The sequence below is a fragment of the Apis cerana genome, linkage group LG5, assembly GCF_029169275.1.
Source record: "Apis cerana isolate GH-2021 linkage group LG5, AcerK_1.0, whole genome shotgun sequence".
Classification (NCBI taxonomy): domain Eukaryota; kingdom Metazoa; phylum Arthropoda; class Insecta; order Hymenoptera; family Apidae; genus Apis; species Apis cerana.
Window position 1 is genome coordinate 6,554,518 of NC_083856.1, and position 27,896 is coordinate 6,582,413.

Here is a 27,896-nt window from a genome sequence, read left to right on the forward strand (position 1 = left end):
AATATGTAATATATTTTTATAAAATTGTATCCTTCCTGTATTACAATATATGTATGTAATTTTCGTTAAAAATTCTTATTTAAATTTATTATTTCATTCAAATTACAATATGTTTGTATATTATTTAGATTAATATTTGAATTTATGTATTATATTAAACAAATATTTTTAACATTAAACAAGTTACATTTTTGAAATATTAAGATAAATTCCTATACAAGGGTAATATATATAAGACAATAGGGGTTGAAAATTTTTTGTACATATATACGTTATATTATTAGAATTTTATAGGTAATATGAATTAAGGGAAATAAACTATTTATAGTAAAGTTTTTGAAACAGAATATTTCAATTAAAAAGTGAATAAATAAAAAGAATTAAAAGAAGCGATGATCAAAATTAAAGGAAGTAATAAGAAGAGCAAGAAAATACACCAGAAACACCGTGAATGTGGTGTCAGTGGTCGTTTTGACTAGAGAACGACAGTAGCGCCGTAAGATAGTCGTGTTTACAGATTTACCAGTGAGTTCTACAACGTCACGTCAAAAAGTGCAACAAATTTCTACCACCATTTACTATGTAAAGGTGCGTTTCTCAATAGAAGTTTGATGCAATAATTGGTGATAATAACAAGTTTCTGTGTATCTTTACATGATTTTAACGAATCGGCATTTTCTTAAAAAGAAAATTTGAAAGATTTTCTTTAATACGGCAATGCTAATCGTTAGGATGGCCGCCATTTTGTCCGGAGGTGGCCCGGTTGAGTGAACGGGGCGAAAATAGTTGCTCCCTGGACACCGAGGATTGTTGAAATTGCATAGGTACCGGTTACGTGGGATCTTTTCACTTATCTCTAATTATCGAAAGAAATTTGACATTCGTAGAAGAAGTGCGCGTTTATGAAAAATCGAGACTTCTTTTCGTCGCCGCTCGACGTTAGTCCTTTGTAAGCACGCTGTATACATATTTCGCGTAATTTCAAGCTAATTTAGCGACGATTGTTCGCGAAATTCTTCGGTCGATGATGCTTTTTCATCAACAGAAAGCAGACCGGATTGGTCGTTTCCTGATTCTAATTTTTGACGGTTGACAGTTCGGTACGTTTGACGATACACCCGAGAAATAAAGAGGTAGCAAGAGAGAGATCGAAAGAAGAGAGAAGGAGATAGAGAAATAATTCGCGACATGACATCGTACCTTTCATGAATTGCGAAATTCTAAAGGAATATAGACCCTTGGACGTGATTATTAGTTTCGTTATTAGTTTCGTGCGATCAAGTGGCTATTAACGTTTATGAAAGAATCGTTCTCGTTGATCAAGACGAATAATTAGAATTTGTTCGCTGAAACCTTAACAAGATCATGCTGTCATGCGATTTATAGAATGTACGAAACGTTCTTCGTTATCTACGTTTATTGCACAGTCTTCCTTAAATTCTTTTTCTGTTAATCGACTATAAAATATTGACGGTACCGGTGTCCCTCGAGACAACTCCGAATTACATAGATTTTCTCTTACAGATTTTTCATCCATTCTAATTTTTCAATTAATTTATTTTTCAAAGATTTTAAATATTTTTTTATTTTATATTTTTTAATCATTCTTGTTTTTTTATATAAATATTCACATATTATTATTGTGTTATAAATAATAGTAGATTTCTTAATAAACATAAAAATGATAAAGATAATAAAACAAAGATAATAAGGGAATGAATATTTAATGAATATAAAACTGTTGTAAAAATTAATTAGTAACATAAATAATTTATAAGATTTAAAAATATTTATTACCTATTGTTATAGTTTCTTTAATTATTAGATTAGTATTATATGTATTTAATTGAAAGATTATTTTTTGTAATATCTAATTTTTTATATTTTAATATAAGTTGTACAAATTATATTAATTTTAATATAGAATTTTTATTGTTTTGTTACAGATAATGTAGGTATAGTTTATTCAAACAAGGCCTTTAGGGTATAATTATATTTAATGTCAGTGAATGAGTTGGATGATTGTTATTGGTGGTGCGATTATTGGACCAAGAGGTATTGAGACAATTGGAATATAGCAAAGAGCACACAAAATGACGATTGCCACAAGAGGCCAAGGAGTAGGCATAGACCCTCCTGACAGCCAGCAAAGTACACAGGTATATTATGACCATATATAAATTATTTTTATATAATATATAATAATCATTTATTCAATTAAATATATAAATTATAATGTAATATATTTAAGTTATATTTAAAATAAATTTTTTTTATAAAATTCATTGTAATATTTTATATGTTGTTATAATTTAAAATGTTTATTGATATGTTTATTGACATTTATATTTACTTTTATCATTAAATTGAATTATATTATTGAAATAATGTTATATAATAATAGATGCATAGTCCACCGGGTCCGCAACAATTAGCTGATACAATGTCAGGACTTCAACTCACGGAAAATGTGGTACAAACAGAATGCACCAATGATACCTTAACTTCAATAGAGGATAGTAATCAACTTCATGGCGAACCCGATTTTCCTGTTGCAAAACTCAATATGCTTCATGAAAAAATATCTAGTCCACGATGGGTTGTACCAGTTCTACCAGAACAAGAATTAGAGTGCCTGTTACAAGCCAGTATCGATCTTTGTAAAAAAGGTTATATATTATGACCATATATGTTATAAATATTATAAATTGTTTTTAAATTTTATTGAATTAAATGCTATTAATTTTAAATATAAAATATATATTTACTATAATAAATATAAATTTTTATTTAGGAATTGATGTACAAAGTGAAGCATGTCAGCGCTTTTTTCGAGAGGGACTCACTATTTCTTTTACTAAAATATTGACTGATGATGCAGTAAGTAGTTGGAAAATGAATATTCAAAATTGTATTAATGCAAACTGCGAACGGTTGGTGGATCTATGTATTCTGAAACTAGATGAGGATTGGTTTCCTCTTCTTGATTTGTTGGCAATGGTTTTTAATCCTAGTAATAAGTGAGTTATATTTTTTTCCTCTTGTAAGTAGTAGATATATAGTATTTCTATCACTTATATTGGCTTCTCAAACTTTGTTTTAGATTTCATACATTTAATGCAGCAAGAGTTTCAGAAACTGTGCCACCGGGTAGTGATATCCCTGATGAACAGCTTTATGCCCGACCACCTCCTGATTCAAGAAGTCCTCGCGGATGGCTAGTAGATCTCATAAATAGGTTAATAAATGATATTAATAATTTTTATTTTTTATACTTTATGTACAATATATTTAACTTTATTTTTTTTATAGATTTGGCAGTCTTAATGGATTTGAAATTTTACTCTCCAGATTTCAAAACGGCCGAAATTTAACAGTACCAGTTATTTATGCTTTAATCAGACCTTTTGGTTTATGTTATGAACTACTTACTGTTCACACAATAGTTAAATATCTTATGCCTATTGTGGTAATTATTTTATGAAAAAATTTTATTAAAAAATTATATTTGAAATTACGTTTTCTATATATTTTTATATTTATAGGAAATGGTGCCTGTAATTTTGAATAATTTAACCGATGAAGAATTGAAAAAAGAAGCAAAAAATGAATCAAAAAATGATGCAATATCAGCTATAATCAAAGCCGCCAAATGTTTAGTATCACGAGTACCACATCAAGAGGAAATGATTAAAAATTTAGGAATTCTGAGATTGAAAATGATATTGAGACTCTTGCAAATTTCTTCATTTAATGGAAAAATGAATGCTTTAAATGAAGTAAATAAAGTGATTGCCACTGTTAGTTTTTACCAACATCGAAATGCAATAGTTGAAGAAGAAGAATGGCTTACTGCAGAATGTATGGCGGTAAGTTCATTCTAATCTCATTAAAATTTGTTTTAATTCAAGTACATATTTATTAATCAAGTGCAAATTTATTAATCAAATTGATAAATAATATTATTCTGTTTATATAGAAATGGATAAAAGAAAATGGAGTTTTAGAAATTGTTTTAAGAGATTCGTTACATCAACCTCAATATGTTGAAAAATTGGAAAAGATTTTACGCTTTATTATAAAAGAACGAGCATTAACTTTAGAAGATTTAGATGCTGTTTGGGCAGCCCAAGCTGGAAAACATGAAGCAATTGTGAAAAATGTTCATGACTTATTAGCAAAACTTGCTTGGGATTTTAGTCCTGAACAACTTGACCATTTATTTGAATGTTTTCAGGTGTTCACTATTATAAAATTATAATAGTTATTATTCCATTGATTGTTATAACTTAATTAAAATCTTTTTTTATTTTAGATGAGTTGGAAGACTGCTAATAAAAAACAAGGAGAAAAATTATTAGAATTAATTCGCAGATTAGCAGAGGATGATAAGGATGGAGTAATGGCACATAAAGTACTAAAACTTTCTATTTGCATATATAAAACTTTCTTTTTATTGCATATATAAAACATACTGTATTACTTTTAAATTTAATTATACTTTTTATTAATATTAGGTTTTAACTCTTTTTTGGAATTTGGCTCATTCTGATGAAGTGCCTACAGAAATAATGGATCAAGCATTAAATGCTCATGTAAAGATTCTTGATTATTCGTGTTCACAAGAAAGAGATGCTCAAAAGACAATTTGGCTAGACAAATGTGTGGAAGAATTAAAAAATAGTGATAAATGGGCTTTGCCTGCATTAAAACAAATTCGGGAAATATGCTGCCTTTATGAACCAAATCCTAATATAGCATGTCATGGACAACGGAATCATCATTATAGGTATATTTATTTAAATAATAACATAGAAATTAATAATTTAAAGTAATTTATAATGAAATTTTTTTTATTCTTTTCTATTATATTTTATCATATAGACAAGATGTTATAGAACGACTTCAAGCAGAACATTCTGCAGTAATTCTTGTGACGAACAGTTTAACAAACTATATGGATAAAATGCGACAGTTGGTGAAAGAAAATCCAGATATTGACGCAAATATTTATATGCATGATGGTCGTTATAACCATATTATGCAAGTCCAAGAAAGACTTAATTTTCTTCGTTTTTTGTTAAAGGTAACATTTATATTACTTAATATTTTCTTATATATATTGATATTTTCTAATAATGCATTATTATAAATTTATTTATCTTCCTTTAGGATGGTCAACTATGGTTATGTGCAGATCAAGCTGAACAGATTTGGCAATGTTTAGCAGAACAAGGTGTATTTGTATCCGATCGTGAAGCATGTTTCAAATGGTTTTCAAAATTAATGGGAGATGAACCAGATCTTGACCCAGCAATAAATAAAGACTTCTTCCAAAATAATATATTACAATTAGATCCAATTTTACTTACGGAAAGTGGTATTAAATGTTATGAAAGATTTTTCAAAGCTGTCAATTCTAAGGAAGGAAAGTTAAAATTGAAAAGAAGAACATTTCTTATGGATGACGTTGACCTAATTGGTACAGATTATTTATGGCGTGTAAGTAGAAATATTAATTATTTCTTCTTATAATAATATTTTTTATATCATATGTTAATATGGATTTCTTTATTTAGGTTGTGACCAATAGTCCTGAAGAAATTGCAAATCGAGCTATAGAATTATTAAAAGAAGTGAATACTAATTTAGGACCACGACTTCAGTCATCAGTTCTGGCATTTCATGTGACATATATAGGAGAATGTATGGACAGATTGAAAGCACATTATGATACTGTATCCGTATTAAGTAAAGTATATCTTGAAGGAAAAGAAGAACGTGAGCAGCAAATGTCAAATAAAATTAAAATAGAAGCTATGAAGATGTGTCGTGTTATGAAAGTATTACAAGAATACATAAATGAATGTGATACAACATTTCCAGGAGAACGGAAAATATTACCATTGCATAGGTATTCCTATTTATTTGTAAAAATGAATTTTTAAAATAATAAAAAAGTTGTATATATTTTTAAAAATTTTTATTTGATTACAGAGCAGTTCGTGGGAAGCATCTATCTTTTATCATTCGTTTTGCGAATCCTGGTCGTAATGTGGATGATATAGAAATATTTACACATAGTAATGACACTTTAGGATCATTAAGGCGACAAATATTACGCAGAATTAAGGCCAATGGATCAAATGTAAAACTTGATTTATTTCTTAATGGAGAACCTTTGGAATCAACAGATGATAGAAAACTACTTTCTCAAACTCCATTAAGAGATAAAATGGTATATATATATTTTTCCTTTTTAAAACATAGTAAAAATTCCTTAGAATTTTCCTTTAAAATAAAATAATAATGCAATAATTAAAGAATTAAGTATTTTTTATATAGCTATTGTCTGCGAAATTAAGTCAAGTTAATAGCAATTTGCCAAGTTCACCAGATAGTAGTTCAGATAGTTCTACTAGTTCTCCACATCATCCATATGATGGGCCAGATATAGAAGCAGAAAATAGTTTACCTGGTGTGGTATGTTAATTTATAACTATTATTATATATTTATATAAATAAATTTATTAATATAATTAAAATATAAATAGTATCAATTAAAAATTTTTTGTTTAAATAAAAATTTAATGATTTCATTTTTTTTACAGGTTATATCGCAAAGATCGCAGTATGCTACATTCTTCTTTCAATTGGCAGATCTTGGATGTAGTCTTCAACATGCGCAATTACGCGATGGTGCAAGAAATTTATTACAATTGGTGCCACCAGATACTCTTACTGTATCACGATTACAATCATTATTCGGTCACTGTAAAGATGATAACAATTTAGATAATGCTCTTTGTAATGAACAAAATACTACAGTAGATTCTTTATTTTTTACTGCAAGTTCTAGCCAAGTTTTATACAATTTAGAGGTAAATTTATCTAATATTTACTCATTTTTGTAGTTTTTAAAATAATTCATAATAAATTATTTATATTTCAGGTTTTATATAGTTTATTAATGCCAGTTTTAGATCCAATGTCAGAAAGAGCATTTGAGTTTCAGTGTAATTTCATAAAGAGTGGCGAAGCTGGTGTTATTCTTGAAATGTTAACTAAAAATAAATTTTTACCAAATGCAGATGAAACTACGAAACGAGCAGCATATTTAACAGTCTTAAAATTATGTAAACTTCTATTAACGACAGTGGGTAATGTGATGGCTTGTGTAATGGATGAAATGCAGCAAGCTGGAATTTCAGAAAATCATGATAATCATGTTCACAATAATCGAGGTCCAGTAGCGGTTTTAAAACAAGCCTTACAAAGTGTACCTAATCAGAATACTGAATATATGTTGAGAAGCGTAGCAACGAATTTGGCGCAACATTTAGCGCTTCGAATGTTGTGTGGAGCAGCAGAATTTGACAAATGTCGACAACTTTTTATGCAAGCTCTTTCTTGGGAGTTACCAGATGTAGCTACTATTCGTGCCATAATTAGGCTAGCATGGGCGGCATCCACAGGTAATTTAAACAATATAAATGCATCTGCTGAAATGCTTCATACACTTCATGAAATAAATGAAAAGGAAACATCAAATAATCCTGACAATAATGATGTGTTAGTATGTAAAGAAGCATTAGAAGTTCTGACAATCGCTTTGGTATTGAATCCAACTGCATTAGAATCATTATCAAGAGATAAAATGTGGCATACATTTTTGATAGATCTTGTGCTCTTGAGTACATCAAGAGTGGTTAGAATGGCTGCAGCTGAACAGTTTTTTCTTATATCGACATGGTATAGTAGTGGTCATCAACCATTACTTTTTGCAATAACATTACTTTTCACTGTTTTGAACACTACTGTTATGGAACATGCAAAACAAAGTCACGAATATTTTCAGCTTTTATGTAGATTGTTAAATTTTGCACATATGTCGGGATGTCCTCTCTTGACAGCTGAAACATTATTGAACATTGAAATAGCATGGTTAAAAAAAGTACGGGACAATGTTAAAGAAACTGGAGAAAGTCAAATTGATGAAGCCGTTCTCGAAGGTCACCTTAGTCTTACTAAAGAATTACTTTCTTTTTTACCTCCAAGTAAAAAATACGAACTTGGTTCTGATGAAAAACATGGAGTAAATTTGATTAAAGAATTGGTTGAAGATTTTGTATTTCCTGCGTCTCGTCTTATGTTGCAACTTCGTAGCACTGGAGAATTGAGTGCTTCGCAAGCGAGCCCAGTATGCACCACTCCTCAATCGACTAGCGCCGCATTTGATTTACTTGTAGGTCTTTGTGTAGGCTGTGTACCTAACATGAAACTTCTAGTCACAATGCTCACTGATATGTTCTACTCTGAAAGAGATGAACCGCTAGTAGAATGGGATTATTTACCACCCGTCGGGCTTAGGCCATTGAAAGGTTTTGTAGGTTTGAAAAACGCTGGCGCAACTTGTTATATGAATTCAGTATTACAACAATTGTATATGGTTGAGAGTATAAGAGTTGGACTTTTGGCTGCAGAAGGTGCAGCGATAGATTTGAACGAAGATTTTTCTGGAGAAGAAAGAATTGAAGGAGAACAAACGATAGAAACAAATGATAATGATACAAATGAAGAAAAATGTGGAGCAGATGAATCTCGAAAAGAATATAATATTGGTATTTTAAAGCAAGTTCAAGCAATTTTTGGTCATTTAGCATATAGTAAATTACAATATTATATACCTAGAGGACTTTGGAAACATTTTAAGTAAATATCTATAAACAGATTAAATTAAATTATTATCTAAATTATAAAAATTTATCAATTTTTTTTATTAATATTTCAGATTACAAGGTGAACCTGTAAATCTTAGAGAACAACAAGATGCAGTAGAATTTTTTATGAGCTTAGTGGAAAGTTTAGATGAGGCATTAAAAGCCTTAGGACATGAACAAATAATGAGCAAGATTCTGGGTGGTTCATACAGTGATCAGAAAATCTGCAAAGGTTGCCCTCATAGGTACCTTCTTAATTCTTAAATTTTGCTTTTTTCGGTAAACTGTAATACCGCATTACATTATCTTCAGATATTCCAAGGAGGAACCATTTAGTTTGATAAGCGTGGATATAAGGAATCATAGTAATTTATTGGACTCTCTTGAACAATATGTAAAAGGAGAATTATTAGAGGGTGCAGACGCTTATCATTGCGACAAATGTAATAAAAAGGTATGAATTTTAAATATTTATATTTTAAATTATTATGTTCATAAAATTTATAATTTTTATTTTTTATTCAAATATTTTTTTAGGTCGTGACGGTAAAACGATTGTGTGTAAAGAAGTTACCACCTGTTTTAGCCATACAATTAAAAAGATTTGAATATGACTATGAAAGAGTTTGCGCCATAAAATTTAACGATTATTTTGAATTTCCACGAGACTTGGATATGGAACCTTATACTGTTTCTGGACTCGCAAAATTGGAGGGAGAAGTTATAGACTGTGATTATGAAGAGTCAATGAAAGGAACTTGTACTAAATATCAATTAACTGGGATTGTAGTACATAGTGGTCAAGCTAGTGGTGGTCATTATTATTCATATATTTTACATAGGTATTGAAATATTTATGTATACAATTATGCAACATTAATATTTTATTAATATTTTATTAATATTTACATATCATTTTTAATATAATTCAATTTTATTATTGTTGTATCTATTAGGCAAAATGATGGTATTGCGAAATGGTATAAGTTTGATGACGGTGACGTTACGGAATGTAAAATGGAAGAAGAAGAAGAAATGAAATCTCAATGTTTTGGTGGTGATTATTTAGGAGAAGTATTTGACCATATGCTTAAAAGAATGAGTTACCGAAAACAAAAGCGATGGTGGAATGCTTATATGTTATTTTATACCAGATTAGATGTAGAAGAAAATTCTTTAATGAAAAGTGTTAACGAATTATCATTGTGTAAGTATTGTCTGAAATTTATATTTGTTGAAAAGTACTTATTTGAAAATATTATAATTTTTAGATACGAAACTAGGAGTTATGAAAATGCCCTCAGCTATTGAATATAGTGTCAGAAAACAAAATATCAAATTTATGCATAATCGAAATCAATTTAGTGCAGAATATTTTCAATTTATTAAAAAACTTGTATCTTGTAATCCTCATAACATTAATAGACAAAATATGAATGAAAAACTTGTAAGTTGATTTAACAAATGATAATATATATTTTCATTATAATATTATTTGTCAAATATCTATAATTTTTAAAAATTATAATTATAGAGCCCGGAACAGGAGGAACTCGCAATGTTATCTGTACAATTAGCATCAAGATTTTTGTTTTATACAGGTTTTCATACTAAGAAAACTTTACGCGGTAATGCAACAGATTGGTATGATATCGTTTGCCACCATTTACGTAGCAGCAAGTCAGTGCGATCTTGGTTTGCTCATAATGTTCTATTTAATCATCCTCATAGGTAGGCATTTTTTTAAATATATATATATATGAATTTACAAAATATTAATATTTATTAATTAATATTTATAAATTAATTAATTGTCTTTAGATTTTGTGAATATCTTTTGAGTTGTCCCAGTACAGAAGTTCGAACAGCTTTTCTTAAAATATTGGTATTTCTTGCACATATTTCTCTCTTAGATGGACCGTGCGTGCCGCCTAGTCTAAATGCACCAAGTAAATATTTCAATTTATTATTTAATTTATATTGTATTGTCATAAATATTGAATTTTTTTTTAATTATATAATAAAAATGAACTTATAAAATAAAAAATTTAATAAAAAATCTAATAAAAAAAATTTTTAACATATTTTTTAGCTATACTTTTGGATCCAACAGCAACGCTTAGTGATCATTTATTACATGCAGTTCTTTCTTTACTTCATCGTGAAATCTCGGATCATGGACGCCATTTACCACATTATTTCTCACTATTTCATACGTATGCATCGCTTGGTCTTGCTGAAAAAGCTCAATTGCTTAAGGTAAATTACAATTTTCTTTATCTATAAATAAAAAAATATTTAATTATTTATTTGGATTGTATCATTCATATTTTTTATCATAGTTAAATGTCCCTGTTACATTTATGCTGGTTGCGATTGATGAAGGACCCGGTCCTACGATAAAATATCAATATCCTGAATTAACAAAATTGCATCAAGTAGTTAGTATGTTGATACGTTGTTGTGATGTATCATCAAAAGCACATTCAAGTCTTGCACAATCAGGAGTAGTACCTTTATCAAATCCATATGGTGATCCAGCATGTCAAAATGAATATTTGATGCCTATTCAACCACAAGCAGCAGATATACTCTTCGTTAAAAACAGGTTTGTCTTAAACAATTTGCATTTTAACTAGAAGATATAGAATAAATTATAAAAATTATAAAAATAAATTTTGTCTTGCAGTTATATGAAAAAATTAATCGAAGATGCAGATGTTAATGTTACTGAAGATACAGTAAAATTATTGCAATATTGTTGTTGGGAGAATCCTCACGTATCTCGAACCGTTCTCAGTGAATTATTATGGCAGATTGGATTTTCTTTTGCACACGAAATAAAACATCACACTGATTTATTACTTGCTGTACTTCTTATGGAAGATTCATGGCAAACACATCGTGTTCATAATGCTCTAAAAGGTACAAACGTTGCAGGTATAAGTTTTTAATTTAAAAGATGTTAAAACTTGAGATCGTAAAACGTAATTATTATTAGGTGTACCAGATGAAAGAGAAGGTTTATTCGAGATAATACAAAGAAGTAAACATCATTATCAGAAAAGAGGATATCAGTGTATTAAATGTATGGTGCAGCTTTTTAGCAAATGCAGACCTGCACATCAACTTTTACATCATAGTTCGGAATTAAAAAGAAAATGGATACATGCTACTGACTGGCTTCATGAAGAACTCGATAAAGTATTGAACAAAAATTTATTTTTTAATTATAATAATATAAAAAAAAATTAATTTATTGAATAATAATAATAATTTTATTTTTAGAGACCTTATACTTCTGCAGCACCATATACTCATGCATATAGTAATTGGTCTCCACCAGCTCAATCTAATGATTCTGCGAATGGTTATGTTTTGGAACGTAGTAATAGTGCAAAGAAAACATTAGAAAGGGCATGCGAACTTTGTCCCGATGAAGAACAGGAAGTGGAAGACACAAGCGAGGATTGTACGGAAGAAACAGAAAAATATCAACCACAAAACAGAGATATATTGCGATCGAGACGTAGTTTAGTCTGGGGATGTATAGGGTAAGATTTTGATGAAGAAAATTTTTTTAGTTTTATTTATCATAAATATAATTTTTATTTAAATGTAAATTTTAATTTTATTCAATTATTCTTTTATTTTTTTTTCAGTTATCCTGATGTTACTGTAATACAACAAATGCAAGAAGAACAACAATCTCAACCTAGACCATCTCCAGTTCATACTCCTCTTTGGTCCCAATCTCCAGTTATACTCACACCACCAGCTCATCAGTTACATAGTCCACAGAACTGTGAGTCATCACAAAATACCAGCCAGGATCCATAATGAACGCTACATATTGACGTTCTACCAAGTTGCTGCCTCGGTGAAACCATTTCAAGATATTTAGAAATTACTGCGCCAGCAGCTTGGTGCCGAACGATAGAGGCACCTGTACAAATATAACTCGCAGATTTGTTCTCTTTTGCTGGTATTCAAGAACTTGCATTTGTAACTTGACAGTTTTACTGTGGGCAGTTACTTTGAATGATATGATGTGGAATAGCTATCTGCACTATTGAGAAAAAAAAAAGAACGATATTAGAAACAGCGATTATTAAATAAGAACAGAATTTTTACGTATTGATTGAGGCAACAAACTCTCATCGTGATTTTTTTCTTATCCCTAATGTTCATGTATTCTTTGTTTATTGCACTTATATTATTTGAACTTTAGAATATCGGGAAAAAAAGAACATTTTCTTGGAAAGAAATCTTCGGAAAAGAGATTGACAAGGAAAAAAAAAAAAGAAAAAAAAACGATTGAGTTAAAAATTATATTTGCCTCGATTAATGCATTTGAATTCAAGTGTAGGAATACGATAAGATTGTATAAATGTATAGCGAATAGTGTTATGGAATCCCGTCTCTGCCGGAATAGAAAACAAAGCTATAAAAAAAAAGAACATAACTTCCGTATGTCTATGTAAATTTGTTACAAATAAAAAGTTAAAAAATGAAACTTTCTAACGACCGAAGAATAAGGCTAAAAAATACAGTAGTTTCCGACTTAATTGAAAAGAGCAGAGTTACAAATCAAGAAAAAATTACACATTTACCAATATTTCACTATTTTAGTCTTTCAAATGAAATGAAAATTTCCTTGTACTTAATCTCGAATATCAAAGACAAAAAAAGGAGATAAAAAAGAAAAAAAAAGAAAAATAAAGAAAGGAAAGTCACTTCTTCGATACAGCTATTTTAGCTGTATAAGAATTTAAAACATACACCAATGATGCCTCCCATTGTGCTTTCTTTCAGTTCATCTAATTTGAGAAAAGAGTTGTGCCTTCGATATCGTGCGACTCCATTTGTATTTAGATAGTTGTTTAAGAATCGAATTGTTATTTCAAATTTGATTATATGTATTTTGTCTGTTATGTTTTTGGGCTATTTATAAGAAATGATGAGAAAAAATTTGATCAAGTGAAATTCAAGTAGATGGTGCAGTTGATTGTTTAAAAATTATACAAGTAAGAAATGACAAATGTGACGGAATATTTCTAATTTAAATAATAATGAATACACATATAAAAATGCGGCAGAATAAAAGATCAGTTTGTGTTTAACATAAGGAGTCGCAGTGCCGCAAAAAAGAAAAATAAGCCTTGTTCGAAATCCAAAAATTTCTATAAAACGAAAAAACGAGTGAAAAACGGAATTGAAGAAAGCGTGACGGTAGCGACACAAAAGGGTATGAAATAAATATAAAAAGAATAACACTAATTTGTATCGTTCTAAGGTACGATCCATCGTTAAAAAAAAGAGCTATGGTCTTTTCGCAGTATTGTAAAAGCAATTCTTAGTTTTCAATTAATAAAAGAAGATGATAGATTAGATGGTACTGCTTATATACTGTTCGGTACTTTATCAGGCATTTGTATAAAAACAATGAAATAATAAAACATGAGAATAACAATAACTGCGATTCTTTAACATATGAATTGGCCATAGCTCTAGACTTATTAAATAATATGTGTTATATAGATATTATATAAATATTACTAAAGAGGAAGAAAGAGAAAAATAAAGTCACGTGTAATGAGGATATAAAGAAACCGTGTGTATACATAGGAATTCGTGCGATGAGAAAAATCAACGATTATGTCAAGACACCAGGAAATAATGATATATTGATTACTGTTCGTATTTATCAAATATTCACGTTAAACAGTGTACCAAATTATATAATAGCTACTATCGGTTAAAATAATAATGGTACCTAATCTTACTCAGATATGTACATATGCAACTGCTTTTTATATGTGATAAAAATTATTATATTCCTATTATACATTGAGGTTAGTACGCTATTGTAAATCCTGGTTTTTTGTACACAGACTGTATGCTAAGTTCAATTTTTTGTTAACGGAGAGAATGTAGTTTATAATTATTTAATATTTAATTGTATCGCTAAAAGAATAAGCGTAACACGTCTTGTATGATATACATAACTTGATTACTTTCAAACAATCAATATCAGATTTAAGTGGTCGAACTTCGAAGTTTGTGTCATGATATATTAGTACTATAGTGTCATTTCTTTTTCTTTCTTTCTTTCATATTTTGTTCTCTTTCTTTTTTTTTTCTTTCGAACGAGCAATGATAGAGATAGAAAAGTGGATATGAGATATAACACAACCGGGCAAATGATTCTAATTCACGGTTTAACGAATCACGAATTTTGTGCAAAATATATCTACGAGAGTCGATCAAGATTGACCATCTTTAATACGGTAATTGCGAACAATCACGCTCGTTTTTTATAGTCAACGAAAGATAGTCGGATGCAAAATTACATTTTTGCATGAAACTTAATTATACAGAGAACAACAACGATGAAAAATGATGTAAAAAAAAAAAAGAAAAAAAAAGAAAAAAAAAAGAAAAATAAGAATGCAAAACAGAAAAGGAAATAATATTTCAAATCTCGATAACTGATACGACGTTAATCAAAATCAAAGGCAAATGCACATGAAACAATGAAAAAAGATAAAAAAGAAAAAAAAACTAAAGTTGTACAGTTATATACTTAAGCAAAACGACACGTAAAAAAATAAAAAAAAAATAAAAAAAATAAAAAAAAACGAAAACGAAAAAAAAATAATTATAATAATTCGACTGTACGCGAAGTTAATTTTCGTAAAACTTAAGGTAAAAAAGACAAAAAATAATAATAATAATAATAAGGAAGGAGAAAAGAGTCCCTCGTTGATGTCCGTTTAGTTTTAGTTGTAAAGGTAATTTTATGTATTAACTCGATCGACGCTCTAGTCAGTAAAATTAAATAAACGGAAAGAGATTAACGAACCTCGTTCATTTAGTAGCATAGCGTATCTCTCGAAGTTTCATTTTTTTTTTTTTCAATATAATTGTTCAAACAATCTTTCAACTTTTTTTTTATGTTTTAAATATAACAATATAAAATTAGATTTTCAAACACGTATATACATCTCCGTTTTAGCATGTCTTTTTCATGATACCAGAAACAACTTCACCGTTTACATGGTGCTTGTATTTTTCATTTGCCTTTGAAAACCTCCACTGAGACTATTTCGAGTATGAAAAAAAGAAAAGTAAGACAAAACAAATAAATGAAATCGAATAAAAAAAAGGAAATAAAAAAAAAAGAAAAAAAGAAGAGAAAAAAATACGAAATGATTTAACAATGAAACTACCTCGTTAAGCGGTCAATGTATTTACAATTTACACGCGTATTTGATTTCATTGCCAAACCCTTTGCGTTCCATTTATAAAATACATCTTTTTTTTGTTTCAAGCATTTCTTTTATTCGACGAAAAATTACATTTTTTTGTTAACCCTTTTGATGCTGATTTTTATGATATATTGCATGATTGTAGGTTTTTTACTTCAAATCACGGATGAATTTCATATTTCTCGAGAAAGCATACAAAAAAAATTATGATATGGCATTGTGAGGGTTAATTTATTCCAAACTGCCTTTTTACACGCGAATAATATTGGATTGCAAAGGGTTAACGCGAACAAGAACCCGTTTTTCGTCTTTAAGCGTCAATCGCGTTATTCAACGTAACAAAAATTTATAAGTTAATATTTTTCTCTTTTGTCACTGAATTCTATCTTGAATCGGAATGTTCATTGATATTTTAAGAAGATTCGACATATAGGACGATCCACTTTTATTTATAAACTAACTTGCTATTTAAAAAAAGCAAAATATATTATATCTCTTTTTTCTTTTCTAATTTTGATTTTTATAAGTAAGAAATGAAGTGCCATGTAAAGAGCAAAACAAGTAACTATTGGATATCAGATATCCAGTGATATCTTTGATATTTTAACGCAATCTATACACTTTATTTACTAATATTATATTCATAATAATTTTTTTCAATTATGTACATATATATATATATATAAATTAAGATGGATCGTCCTCTGTCTATTTTACAGATTATAAAGCGAATAAAGATATCTAAATTATTACCCTGTTACGGTTCTCAGTTTTACGTGTCTAAAGAAATGACTTAAATAAATGAAGAGATTGCAAAAAGGAAATTTGCGAAACTATTTTTACTTTGTGAGAGATTCTTTTATTTTCTTTATTGTTCGAAATATGAAGAAATATGAAGAAGAAAATATAATGTGAGGAGAAGAAAATAGAGATCGTAGCAGGGCCAATGAAAGTACGAAGAGAGAGAGAGAGAGAAAAAAAGCAGAAGCGCTCGTCGGAACGAACCGGCTTCTTTCGCGTGACTTCTTGCTTAACTTGTGCGCGAATAAAATCGTTCGACATTGGCATCCAAATGACGAAACGGCCGAGAATCGTATGGAAATTTAGTCGGTAGATAAGGAAAAATATTATATAAAAGCTCGAAATCGTGGTTCGATTCGACGTTGGACATTGGAAAATATTTTTTCCTCCCCCTTCGTTACTCGCATGATAAATGTCTGCCTATGATTGAAGATAATAAAACGTAAAAAAACGGTGCGTGAAATTTCGGTAGACGTGTCTGACAATGAGAGCGTTGATAATCGAGCCAGTTGGTTTCAAGCTGATTTCGTTCGAAACCAAATATGAAAGTGTGTATATATTGCTTTGTCCGTCAAATACACGCTTTTGTTTAATTTTTTTCTTTCTTTTTTTTTTTTTTTTTTTTCTATAAATTTTTGTTAAATTTGACAAAATGGCGTTATCGAATTACGCCGACGTAAAAACATAAAAATATCGTTTACTTCTTTTTTTTTTATTCACAATAATTTTCGCAATGAGATTCGTGCAATTGTTTACGAAATTATTGCGATATTTAATATGATAATTATATTTAAATATTTAACGCATTAACCATAAAAATCGATTCGAATTAAGTAAAAGATTGTAAGATCTTGATCTTGAAAATCGAGGATCGTTTGGTTCGGCTAACAGCGCCGTAGAATAATTGTAATCCTTAGGATTACGAAAATTACTAAGTATTACACGATACTATAGATATATCGAGTAGAATATTTAATTTTCGCTGTCCTATATTAGGACTAAGCTATTGAATCTTTCGATCGAACCCCATACCCATCGCAATTACGATTATACACAATGAATAGGGGGGAAAAAAAGGGAAGAAGGAAAGGAAAAGATCTCGTTAGAATGATCGACGTTAAAATTTTGCTGGTCGTATATATTGTCATCACCGCACGAAATTCATTGTGTCTCGTAGCAGGATACATCCGATTGCCGGAAGACGTCTATTAAATGCCGAAAAACTCCGTAAAAACGAACTAATTAATTGATATCGAACAGTGAACAGTGCACTGCGTTCCTTGTAACTCAACCCGTGAATAAAGGATAACTCAGAGATATTCGCAGGACGAATATAATACATTGCTCGCATTCCTCCGAAGCTGTTTTCGTTATCTATTTTCTGTATTTATTTCAAAGAGCTGCGTTGTGCAGTCACTTAACTAGTAGAATTTACGATACGAGATATGGAGTGTTGAAAAAAAGATAATGAAAAACTTTGGTCATATTTGTCCACGAATCAATTACTATCGAAAGAACAAAGTAATAAATAATTATTACTTATTCTATATATCAATTGTCTCGTGGACATTAAATAAGTTTTATCCCAAAGGAATAATAAGGTTTTTTTAGAGATTTATGATATCGTAATCATGATCCCTTGTTCTTTTTCTTTTTTTTCTTTATACAGAATTTATATCCTTTTCCTTTATTTGCTAAATGATAAGACCAGGGATGTCCTATCGCTTGCATTTGCCTACTGCTTTCATAAAATCGCGCTCTTTTCTCTAACTGAAGCACGAAAATGCAAATAACGACCGATATCGTTTCTTTCGTTCGCGTGCTCTTAATTATCGCTTTCATATCGAATCGAGATAAACGCACCATATGGTGTGTGTGTGTGTGTGTGCCCTTGAACCTATGGTGCTTCAACAGATTGTGCCTCGCCAACTTTGAGTCTTTTTCGTTTTCATCCGTTCTAAGCGTGAAACGATCACGGATTCTTGTTGGATAATCATTCCCTCGATTATCAAGTATTCTGGGGCCGAAACCTGCAGACTTTTCAACTTTTCCTCTCGTAGAGGATCATCGGTAATTAATTCTATCCTTCTCAATTTTTGCCCGTCTTCAAATTTTTTAACGAAGATCGAATTCCTCGTATGTAAGATTGTTGAATCTTTTCAAAGAAAAGATTGAATACGATTTTAATATCTCAATAATTGTGGATCATTGTGGTCGAAGGTTGAACTATGATGATCGCAATTTGACGAACTTCTCTCGGGTGTTTTCCCATTTATATATTTACCGATGGGATAATGTGGGAGAAAAAAATTCCCGAGATAATTTCGTGAAATGTCCGAGCAGCAAAGGGCAAGATTAAGAAATTTATTCGTCTCGATGTTTATCGGAGGGGAGAAAAATTGCTAATGGAACATATTACGAGAATACCGTACAAGATTTATTAACCAAATAATCGACAAATGATTTTTTTCTAGGCGTGCACGTCTCGAAAAAAAAACTGGAAAAACTGTATAACACTCGCTTCGTAACCGAGCACCAAATATCGACGTTCAAACGAAAGTAATACCAAAAAAAAAGAGGTAAAAAGAAACAAAAAAAAAAAACAAAAAAAAATGGAATGATGTTCTTAATTTATTATGTATAAGTGATCTTCGGTGATCGATCGACAAATTTAAATAAAAAGAACAAAAAAGAAAAAAAAGATATAGTGAGAAGCGTAAAAGAAACATAACTGAGGAAGAACACGCTTTAAAAAAGTAGCTAGAAAATGAAGATAAGCGCTCACGTCGTTTTCTGTATTCATTATTCGTTTTTCAAATAGGCGCATTTACGTAAGCATTTTACTTACTCGAACGTTAATCACAAATCGAGCCAACTGGGTCTGCAATCCTAAGAGAATAAAAAAAAAAAAAAAAACAAAAAAAAAAAAGGGAGGAAAATCGGTGTCCTTCCATATATATATATACATACATACATACATACATACATATATATATTATTATTATGATCCTTCGCAGAAACTTTCATTAATATAAATATTAATTAAGATTGTATATTCTCAATTTAATCGGGCCCGATCGATAATTTTCATCAAGGGTTGCAGACGACGGTTCGCTACATGATCCACGGGGATTTATCGATCGAACGACAAATTCATCTCGTGCGTAATCGGCGTGAAAAACTTCGCCGCTCCTGAAAATCTTTTGTGTATTATTTCTAACAGAATGTAATAAAGTACGGTTTAAAAAGAAGAATAATAAATAATTCAATATACTTTCCTCTTCCATTCCTTTTATTTTGTGTATTGCGAAAAATCTAAAATTCGCTTATTTCAATTCTGATTACGAATTTTTTTTCGTTTTATAAAAATCACGTGATTGTTTTTGTCTATGATATTTGTTGAAGATATAATTGAAAAGTTTAGCTAGCATTGCACAAGTTCGTTATCAAATTTCAACATTTTTTTCCCATTGTCCTTGAAATTTTCTTGACTGATTAAGTTTTAAATTATGTAATTTTAATATACATGAACAATTCGATAAGCAACTAACAATTATTATACACTATCGATCGGATCAAATATGAATCATTGATACAAATCAATGATAATAACAATAATATATATAAATATATAAACTATAATAATAATAATTCAGTGCCTCATTCATTTGCATATAAAAATTTCATTTAATTATTAAACGATACAATCTAAACGCGTAAATGAATTATTGTTGAAAAAACATAAAATGATATGGCGTACAAATCAAATATTCGATCATATGAATAATTAATTGATATTGACATTAACATCGTTATCATTAATCTTGCGTTATATAAGTTTCATAGTTTCATAAACAAAGAAAACAAACTATTTTCGTTATCAAATATTAAATATTTCGTATTTAAATATTTTACGAAATCGTGTAAGAAGAGAATTCTCTTATAATTCTCTTTATAATATAAAATATATTTTTCTCGCACAATAAAGTTTATTCTTTGAATAAATATTTGTATCATAAGTTCATTCTATAATTATAAAACAAAGTTATGTTTATAACGCGATATCTATTATGTTTTATGAATATCATTGCTTATTAATAATATTACCATGGTTTATACTTTATATCGATTTCAGAACATAGAAACGGATTCATTGTCCGGAAAAAACACAAACGTCTTTCATTAAATCTGCGAAGATAAATGAAGCCAATGCGACGAAGTTAGATAAAGTAAATAGTTTTATCAGAAACATTAGTGAACACGCTGCCTTCGGGGGTTATCTTCATGATTTCGCGTCGGTTTCGGTCACTAGTTGTAAGACCAAATGAACGTGACCATCGAAGCCATTTAATCGTATGTTTTCGTTAGTGGAAAATCAATTGATTCGCGGAGCGACTATTCGAATCTAAAGAGTGATCGATCTTTTGTATTTAAAATATTCGAAATTCTTTCGATTTGAATAGTTTATTCATTTTGTTTTTTTGCATATTCGCGCGAGTTCAGTTTTTTAATTTTGAAAATCTTTGCTTATATATTGCTTATATATTGCTGATTATATCAAAACGGTAAAATTACGGAAATAAATTGAATTGTTTCGAATTATTGATCGTATAAAATTAATTTCGCGTTCCTTTTTTTTTATAGACACCATGTCTCAACAAATGATTTGTATCGAAGATTTTCAAAAATATGCTGATCAGCATTTAACACCTTCTGTGAGAGATTATTACAATTCTGGAGCAGGAGAGCAATTCAGTTTGAAGTTAAACACTGAAGCTTTTAAAAAGTATGTATAAAAAAAAAAATCATAATAGTAATAGAAATTTAAATCACTTATAAAATAAATTTAAATTAAAATAAATTTAGTATAAATTTTTACGATATTTTAAAATAATCGAAATATTAATTTGTATATTTTTTTTATAAATTAGAGATGGATCGAGACTAGATTTTTAGATTCGCGAAATTCGAATCAAAATTAAATTTTGTGATTTCAAAATACTATTTTTTTTTAAAGGACTTTTTAATTATTTTATTGAGAATTAAAATTATTAAATTTTAGTTTTTTATATTCTTCAAACTCAGATTTCGAGAACTTGAAATTCGAAACATTTTTAAAAATGATTCATCATTAGTGTAAATTTGAAAATTATTTTTTAGGAATATAATTAAAAAATAATTTCTCTCTATTTTTTAATCTAATAATATTATTAACGAATCTATTTATTGCAATCTATCTTCATATTGACATTATCTATTTATGAATTTTTCTGATTTTAATTAAAATTTTAAAACATTTTACAGATACAGGATAAGACCAAGATTTTTAAGAAATGTTTCCAAAAGAGACTTAAGCACTACAATTTTGGGTGAAAAAATCTCAATGCCATTGGGAATAGCGCCAGCAGCTATGCAACGTATGGCACATCCTGAAGGCGAATGTGCAAATGCTAGAGGTAAACATACTCAATCTTTAATGTTAATATTAATTATAATCTCGTAATTACAATTTTTTCTTTTTTAATTTTTTTTCTAACATTCAATTATACGAATTTATATTTAATTTTTAAATATGATATGATCACGAATATAGATTTAATAAAAATTTTTATTGATTATGCAAATATTTTACAAAAATAGTTGCAATCACAAACACGTGCTTGATTTAATTAATCGGTAATAATTACAATGGAATATTTTATGTTTATGAAATATTACTTGTAGAGCATTTTGAATTTAAATAAATAAATGCATAGTTTTTTATAAAATAGATAATTTTTTTTCTTTTAATTTATTCAAAACTGTACATAAATTAAATTGTTATTTTTCTTCATTATGTAAATACAAATATACATAAAAAATCGCATTAGTCTGTATAAAAAGTTAAATGGTTGGTAATTCATGATACATTATAAGATGATATGTTATAAACATTGTCGCTTGTTTAGAAAGTTACTTATTATATTGCTTAGATATATTTCGATTGTAAAATGGAATTCTTGTACAGAAAAATTTTTTATTTAATTATTTAATAATTGTACATGAAAAAATTTACTATTCTTTCAATTTGACCGAATATTACAAAAGTACACTTTCTTTTATCAGTCAAAAAACTTAATTAATTTCTTGAAATATTTTGCAATAAAAAACACTTCGCGCATCAATCACACATATATTAGTTTATATAATCTTTACGTATTATATTAATAAAAGATTATCTGTAATAAGTAAAAATTGAGCTTTGAAGCGAAATTACTTTATAAAGTAATAATAATTATGATATATGTAGATTCTAAATGCAGTTATACGTTTTTAAGGCACAACAGAGAGTTCGTACAATATTTACATCAATAGAAATATATTAAAAATGCGTCATAATGGAAATATTGCATAAATTGGTTAAAGAAAAAAAGGAGTATTAAGTCGTATCATTTAAAATAAGTTCACAATCTCAAAATATTTTCCTGCATAATCTCAAAATATGCATCTCGGTAAAAAAAAGTGAATTCAAATATGCATTGTGGTTTTAATTGACTAGTTAACGAAAATGGAACATATGTTTATATATGTACATGTAATTAAACATTAGACGCTTAGGATTTAAAAGTTACGGCAATGAAAGGCAAATTAATGTCGTTTAGGTCCCACGTTATCCCAGTTATTGATAGCTTTCATATTCACTTTCTCAATTCTCCATTTTTGCGTAGGTGAAGACGGGTCACATTTTGTTACAAAGACTTTTTTGCTTGCCGGATCTGTGTCCAAGCATCTTGATGAGTAACCATGCATCAGCCACTGTTTTTCAACATTGTAACGCCATAATTGATTCCCTTGCCCACCATGACAAGGATATAAACTGACTGAAGCTTTTGTACCTCCTTTAGAGACATCTAAACATTCTGTACGATCTTTCGGTCTAATATCTTTATGCCAAGTTAATTTGAATTCTTGTTCTCCTACAATATTTGGATTATCTTTTATGCAAATATCAACTACAACAAGTTCATCTTTTTTTCGTTTCTTTGAATCTAGACATAATTCTGGCACACCCATGTTACGAATTTCTCCAGATGCAAAATCATCAGGCTCAATAGGAGGATATACGTCGACAAGATCGAAAGCTATATTTTCCATGAACCATTTAAATGGTTTACAATGTAATTTAGCTCTCAAATCTCTTTGTGATTTCAAGTTTCCAGGATCTAATGATCTTAAATGTGGACGTCTTCTATAAATATATTCTGCATATTCATCCATCCATACTTCTGCTACTCTCTTATAATTTTTTCCCAAAAAATCTCCTTTGCCTGGATTAGGGAAAGGTGGGAATTTACGATAAATGTGACCTACTCTTGAACAAGGAGCATCATACATTTGACCTCCACATTGCCAAATTTTGAATGATAATTCATACTGTTCACCTCCCCATATATCTAATTCTGGATCATATCCACCTAATTCCCAAAAAAATTTAGAACTGATGGCAAATAAACCACCTGCCATGACTGGACTTTTAAATGGTTCTGTAGGATTTTGAAGATCTTCAGGTAACAATGGCAATCGTTTGTAATACAATTCCCAATCAAAAGCTCCCCTTGCCCCCTCATCTTGAGCTCTATATTCAAATGTTTCATAAGCTATCACATCAATAAAAGGACATACACAAGTTTTATAATCTTGTGCAATGGGTTCTAATAGAGGTGGTAACCAATTGATATTTGCTTCACTATGAGAGTCTAAGAATACAAGTACTTTTGCTTTTGCAATTTTTGCTCCAGCTAATCGACCCTTAATTAAACCAGAACGTTGTTTTAATCTTACAATTTTCACTTTTGGCAAATGAGTGGCAACATAATCATCTAAAGTCTTTTTCAATCCTACTTTAGTGCTAGCATCATCGACTAATATTATTTCTTGAAGAAGAGATGCTGGTGAACGATTAACAACACTCCAACAAGTACGTATTAAAGTGCTAAAGTGTTCATTATGAAAGGAGACTATCACCGAAACCGAATCAAGATTTCTTAAATATTTTTTATCTTTACAGCCTGGATGCCTAATGTCAGGTACTGAGCGATTCACTGAGATTTCATCACTGAGCGCAGCATTAAAACCATTTACCTGATATAACTTTTCCTTTAATGCATCAAGAGATGGTGACAGAAATGCTGGTTTCCCATGTTCACCTTTTCCAATTCTTTTTGTTTCTTCTTCAATTTTCATATAATCATGCCAATCTATCTTTTCATTAATATCCTGTTAAAAATTACATTTTATTCAAACATTACGTTATGATACTATTTTTATTTTTAAGATAAAAAACAATAAAAAAACAATGAAAAACAAAATTTAAATTAATATCATTAAAATATCGTTTGTGTCGGGGTTCACGAAAACAACTATACGATACTGCATGGAATGCAGAAGATTAACTATCGCTAAACCTGTTTCAGTTGCTCCAATCTTGCTAATAATGAGTAGGTCTTTAATTCGTACCTGATAATGATTGTTGAAATTCTGGTTGCTATACATTGCCAAATTTTTCGAACTGCTACTATCGAAGGCTACCAATGCAACTGGTGTCATGATTTCATGGTTAGGTGTTGCTCGTACATAACGAAACACAACGACGGTTAGAAAAACAGTAAAAACCGCCATAAGGAAGAACTTTATCAGACTCACAACATTTCTTCTCATCATCATGATACATTCATGTCGCACGATGACACTTGCGAAAACACGCTATAGCCACCGGCTTAGTGAACTATCTACATGAAACTAACCTCATGTGTTTATTAATTAATATATCTTATCAGCTACTATCTTTGATATAAAGTCTTCGATAAATTGTAACGATAAAACACATGGAACAGACACGGTTGTCACGCGTCGACTGAGAATCGATCCTCTGAGATCGAAGTAGTTCCTAATAACTGAATACATTCAAATGTTAAAAACTGCATCTTCCAGTAGATTGCACTCTAGTAGCTTTCACATCACATTTTTGATATTATTCATATTTTTCCTATATTATTTTCATTTTTTATTTATTTTATCATTTTCTATTGTATTTCTTATGAAAAGTATATTCATTATTGTTTAAAACTTTAAATGATATTTAAATTAATAAATATATTGATATTTTATATTTTTAAAAAATATTTGCATTTTCATAAAATAATTTAAACAAATGAAACTGTGATATTATATAAAATTTTAATTATTCAGTTTACAATAATTTTATAAATGTGTAAAATATAAAATGAAATAAAAATTCTTTCTAATTTTTAGCTGCTCAGGAAGCAGGTACAATCTATATACTTTCAACGATATCAACAAGTAGTATTGAAGAAGTAGCTGAAGCTGCGCCAAACGCAATAAAATGGTTCCAATTATATATATATAAAGACCGTAATGTTACTATAAATTTATTAGGACGAGCAGAGCGCGCTGGTTTTAAAGCTGTTGTTCTTACTGTCGATGCACCACTTTTTGGTGATAGACGAGCTGACATTAGAAACAAATTTTCTCTCCCAAATCACTTGAGGTATTTGTTATATCATATAATAAGATTTTAACTCATAAAAAAAATAATAATTGAAAATAAACGATGATATTATTATTTACTTAAAAACATTAACAAAATATTAAAATATCTTTTCAGATTAGGAAACTTTCAGGGAAAATTATCGACCAAAATAAATAATGCAGAATCTGGTTCCGGTTTAAGTGAATATGTTATGAATCTGTTTGATGCCTCCTTAACGTGGGACGATATTAAATGGCTTAAAAGGTTAATAAATAATTTTATGATTTAAATTTATGAATATTAAAAAAAATACTTAATTTTTTTAGTATTACAAAGTTGCCAATTATTTTGAAGGGAATTCTCACTCCACAAGATGCAGAATTAGCTATTGAAAATGGAATATCAGCGATTATTGTTTCGAATCACGGTGCTAGACAAGTTGATTGTATTCCAGCAACGGTTTGTTTTATTTTTTTTTATTTATAAATTATATGATATAACAATATGAAAAAATTTAATTTTTTAAAAACGATATATGATTCACAGATTGAGGCGTTACCAGAAATAGTGAAAGCTGTAAATGGTAAATTAGAGATCTATATGGACGGAGGTATAAGGCAAGGTATCGATGTTTTTAAGGCACTTGCTTTAGGTGCTAAAATGGTAATCGTCAAATTTTAATAATTTTATTTTTAATATAAATAAATTTTTCAATTTTTCAATTATTATTTTTATATTTTATAAATAGGTATTTACTGCCAGACCCTTGTTATGGGGTTTGTCTTATGGCGGTAAGGATGGTGCAAGGGCAGTTCTTGAAGTTTTTAGAAAAGAAATTGATGTTGCATTTGCATTAACAGGTAAAATTAAAACATTGTTATGAAATTTTGATACTATTATAATAATTTTAAATATTTAAAAATCAATTTGCAGGTTGTGCAACCGTTAATGATGTTACGAAGGATATGATACAACATGAATCTTATTATAGTCATTTGTAAAAAATATAAAATTAATTTAATTATATAGTTATTCAGAATAAGTATATAAAGTATATAAGTATATAAAATTCATAAGTATAAAAGCCGCTTTGATAAATGTAATTTTTAAGATTATTTAAAAATGATGAATCTGAAATTATTTTAAGTTCTTAAAAGTGTAAATTTTAAAAATACTCCAATATTTATTTTACACTTTTTTTAATAATCGATATATTTTATATTTACGTTGATTAATTTCTTTTTTAAATTGAACAACGTAAAAAAAAGATGTAAAGATGATTAACATAATATGAAAGAAATATAAATAAATCGGTAAATAAAATATTCGAAAATATTTCATCACAATATTGGCATTTTATTGAATATTTCTTGTATATTCATCTTTGTATACATATTATGCGTGTGTGCGGCGCATATATCACAATTCACAAAGCATACGTACGCGCACACGCATCCAAAGTTGATCCGCGGCTTCTTTGCAAACGGAACAAGATTGACTATTTGACGTCGATATTACATATATAACGCACGAGACATGCAACAGAGTACTTGCATCGTTCTTTGTTCAATTCGC

At 29.0% G+C, this 27,896-nt stretch overlaps 3 protein-coding genes across 11 annotated transcripts; 2 read left to right on the forward strand and 1 right to left on the reverse strand.

The window, feature by feature from the left end:
* Positions 1 to 190: 190 nt before the first annotated feature.
* On the forward strand, positions 191 to 20,053 carry LOC107997608 (probable ubiquitin carboxyl-terminal hydrolase FAF-X). Of its 7 annotated transcripts, XR_009829639.1 has the most exons (31): positions 191 to 1,389; positions 1,947 to 2,159; positions 2,405 to 2,669; positions 2,795 to 3,020; positions 3,104 to 3,238; positions 3,313 to 3,469; positions 3,546 to 3,869; positions 3,980 to 4,237; positions 4,316 to 4,414; positions 4,518 to 4,789; positions 4,885 to 5,086; positions 5,173 to 5,502; positions 5,580 to 5,914; positions 5,998 to 6,238; positions 6,346 to 6,483; positions 6,612 to 6,881; positions 6,953 to 8,712; positions 8,792 to 8,965; positions 9,033 to 9,174; positions 9,258 to 9,562; positions 9,677 to 9,927; positions 9,992 to 10,167; positions 10,255 to 10,451; positions 10,542 to 10,669; positions 10,813 to 10,979; positions 11,063 to 11,328; positions 11,410 to 11,645; positions 11,722 to 11,924; positions 12,009 to 12,274; positions 12,383 to 18,862; positions 19,267 to 20,053. XR_009829639.1 is itself a non-coding variant. In XM_028666610.2 (30 exons), the coding sequence occupies exons 2-30, from the start codon at positions 2,094 to 2,096 to the stop codon at positions 12,558 to 12,560; spliced, it is 7,767 nt and encodes a 2,588-aa protein (XP_028522411.1). In that variant the 5' UTR covers positions 191 to 1,389; positions 1,947 to 2,093; the 3' UTR covers positions 12,561 to 20,053. The 7 variants fall into 7 exon arrangements, 6 of the variants coding, with proteins under 6 accessions (XP_028522411.1, XP_061930667.1, XP_016911811.1 ...); XM_028666610.2 differs by having other exon boundaries at positions 12,383 to 20,053; XM_062074683.1 differs by having other exon boundaries at positions 11,731 to 11,924; positions 12,383 to 20,053.
* LOC107997611 (N-acetylgalactosaminyltransferase 6-like) lies at positions 10,173 to 25,735 on the reverse strand. Of its 2 annotated transcripts, XM_017056329.3 has the most exons (3): positions 25,289 to 25,735; positions 24,914 to 25,048; positions 10,173 to 12,789 (listed from the first exon to the last, which is right to left on the reverse strand). In XM_017056329.3, exons 1-3 carry the CDS (start codon positions 25,493 to 25,495, stop codon positions 12,781 to 12,783), a joined length of 351 nt encoding a protein of 116 aa, XP_016911818.1. In that variant the 5' UTR covers positions 25,496 to 25,735; the 3' UTR covers positions 10,173 to 12,780. The 2 variants fall into 2 exon arrangements, with proteins under 2 accessions (XP_016911818.1, XP_016911817.1); XM_017056328.3 differs by lacking the exon at positions 10,173 to 12,789 and having other exon boundaries at positions 22,549 to 25,048; positions 25,289 to 25,731.
* Positions 21,024 to 27,664, forward strand: LOC107997612 (2-Hydroxyacid oxidase 1). Of its 2 annotated transcripts, none has more exons than XM_017056332.3 (9): positions 21,024 to 21,145; positions 21,437 to 21,578; positions 22,097 to 22,248; positions 26,084 to 26,339; positions 26,457 to 26,585; positions 26,648 to 26,780; positions 26,868 to 26,984; positions 27,070 to 27,181; positions 27,255 to 27,664. In XM_017056332.3, exons 2-9 carry the CDS (start codon positions 21,442 to 21,444, stop codon positions 27,320 to 27,322), a joined length of 1,104 nt encoding a protein of 367 aa, XP_016911821.1. In that variant the 5' UTR covers positions 21,024 to 21,145; positions 21,437 to 21,441; the 3' UTR covers positions 27,323 to 27,664. The 2 variants fall into 2 exon arrangements, with proteins under 2 accessions (XP_016911821.1, XP_016911820.1); XM_017056331.3 differs by having other exon boundaries at positions 21,054 to 21,357.
* Positions 27,665 to 27,896: the final 232 nt, after the last annotated feature.

Coding starts and splice junctions, on each gene's coding strand:
- LOC107997612 (XM_017056332.3), top strand. CDS start 21,442: ATGTCTCAACAAATGATTTGTATCGAAGATTTTCAAAAATATGCTGAT. Junction 22,249..26,083: donor CGAATGTGCAAATGCTAGAG/GTAAACATACTC, acceptor TCTAATTTTTAG/CTGCTCAGGAAGCAGGTACA. Junction 26,586..26,647: donor GATATTAAATGGCTTAAAAG/GTTAATAAATAA, acceptor TAATTTTTTTAG/TATTACAAAGTTGCCAATTA.
- LOC107997608 (XM_028666610.2), top strand. CDS start 2,094: ATGACGATTGCCACAAGAGGCCAAGGAGTAGGCATAGACCCTCCTGAC. Junction 4,238..4,315: donor ATTTATTTGAATGTTTTCAG/GTGTTCACTATT, acceptor TTTTTATTTTAG/ATGAGTTGGAAGACTGCTAA. Junction 8,713..8,791: donor GGACTTTGGAAACATTTTAA/GTAAATATCTAT, acceptor TTAATATTTCAG/ATTACAAGGTGAACCTGTAA.
- LOC107997611 (XM_017056328.3), bottom strand. CDS start 25,495: ATGATGATGAGAAGAAATGTTGTGAGTCTGATAAAGTTCTTCCTTATG. Junction 25,049..25,288: donor ATTTCAACAATCATTATCAG/GTACGAATTAAA, acceptor AATTTTTAACAG/GATATTAATGAAAAGATAGA.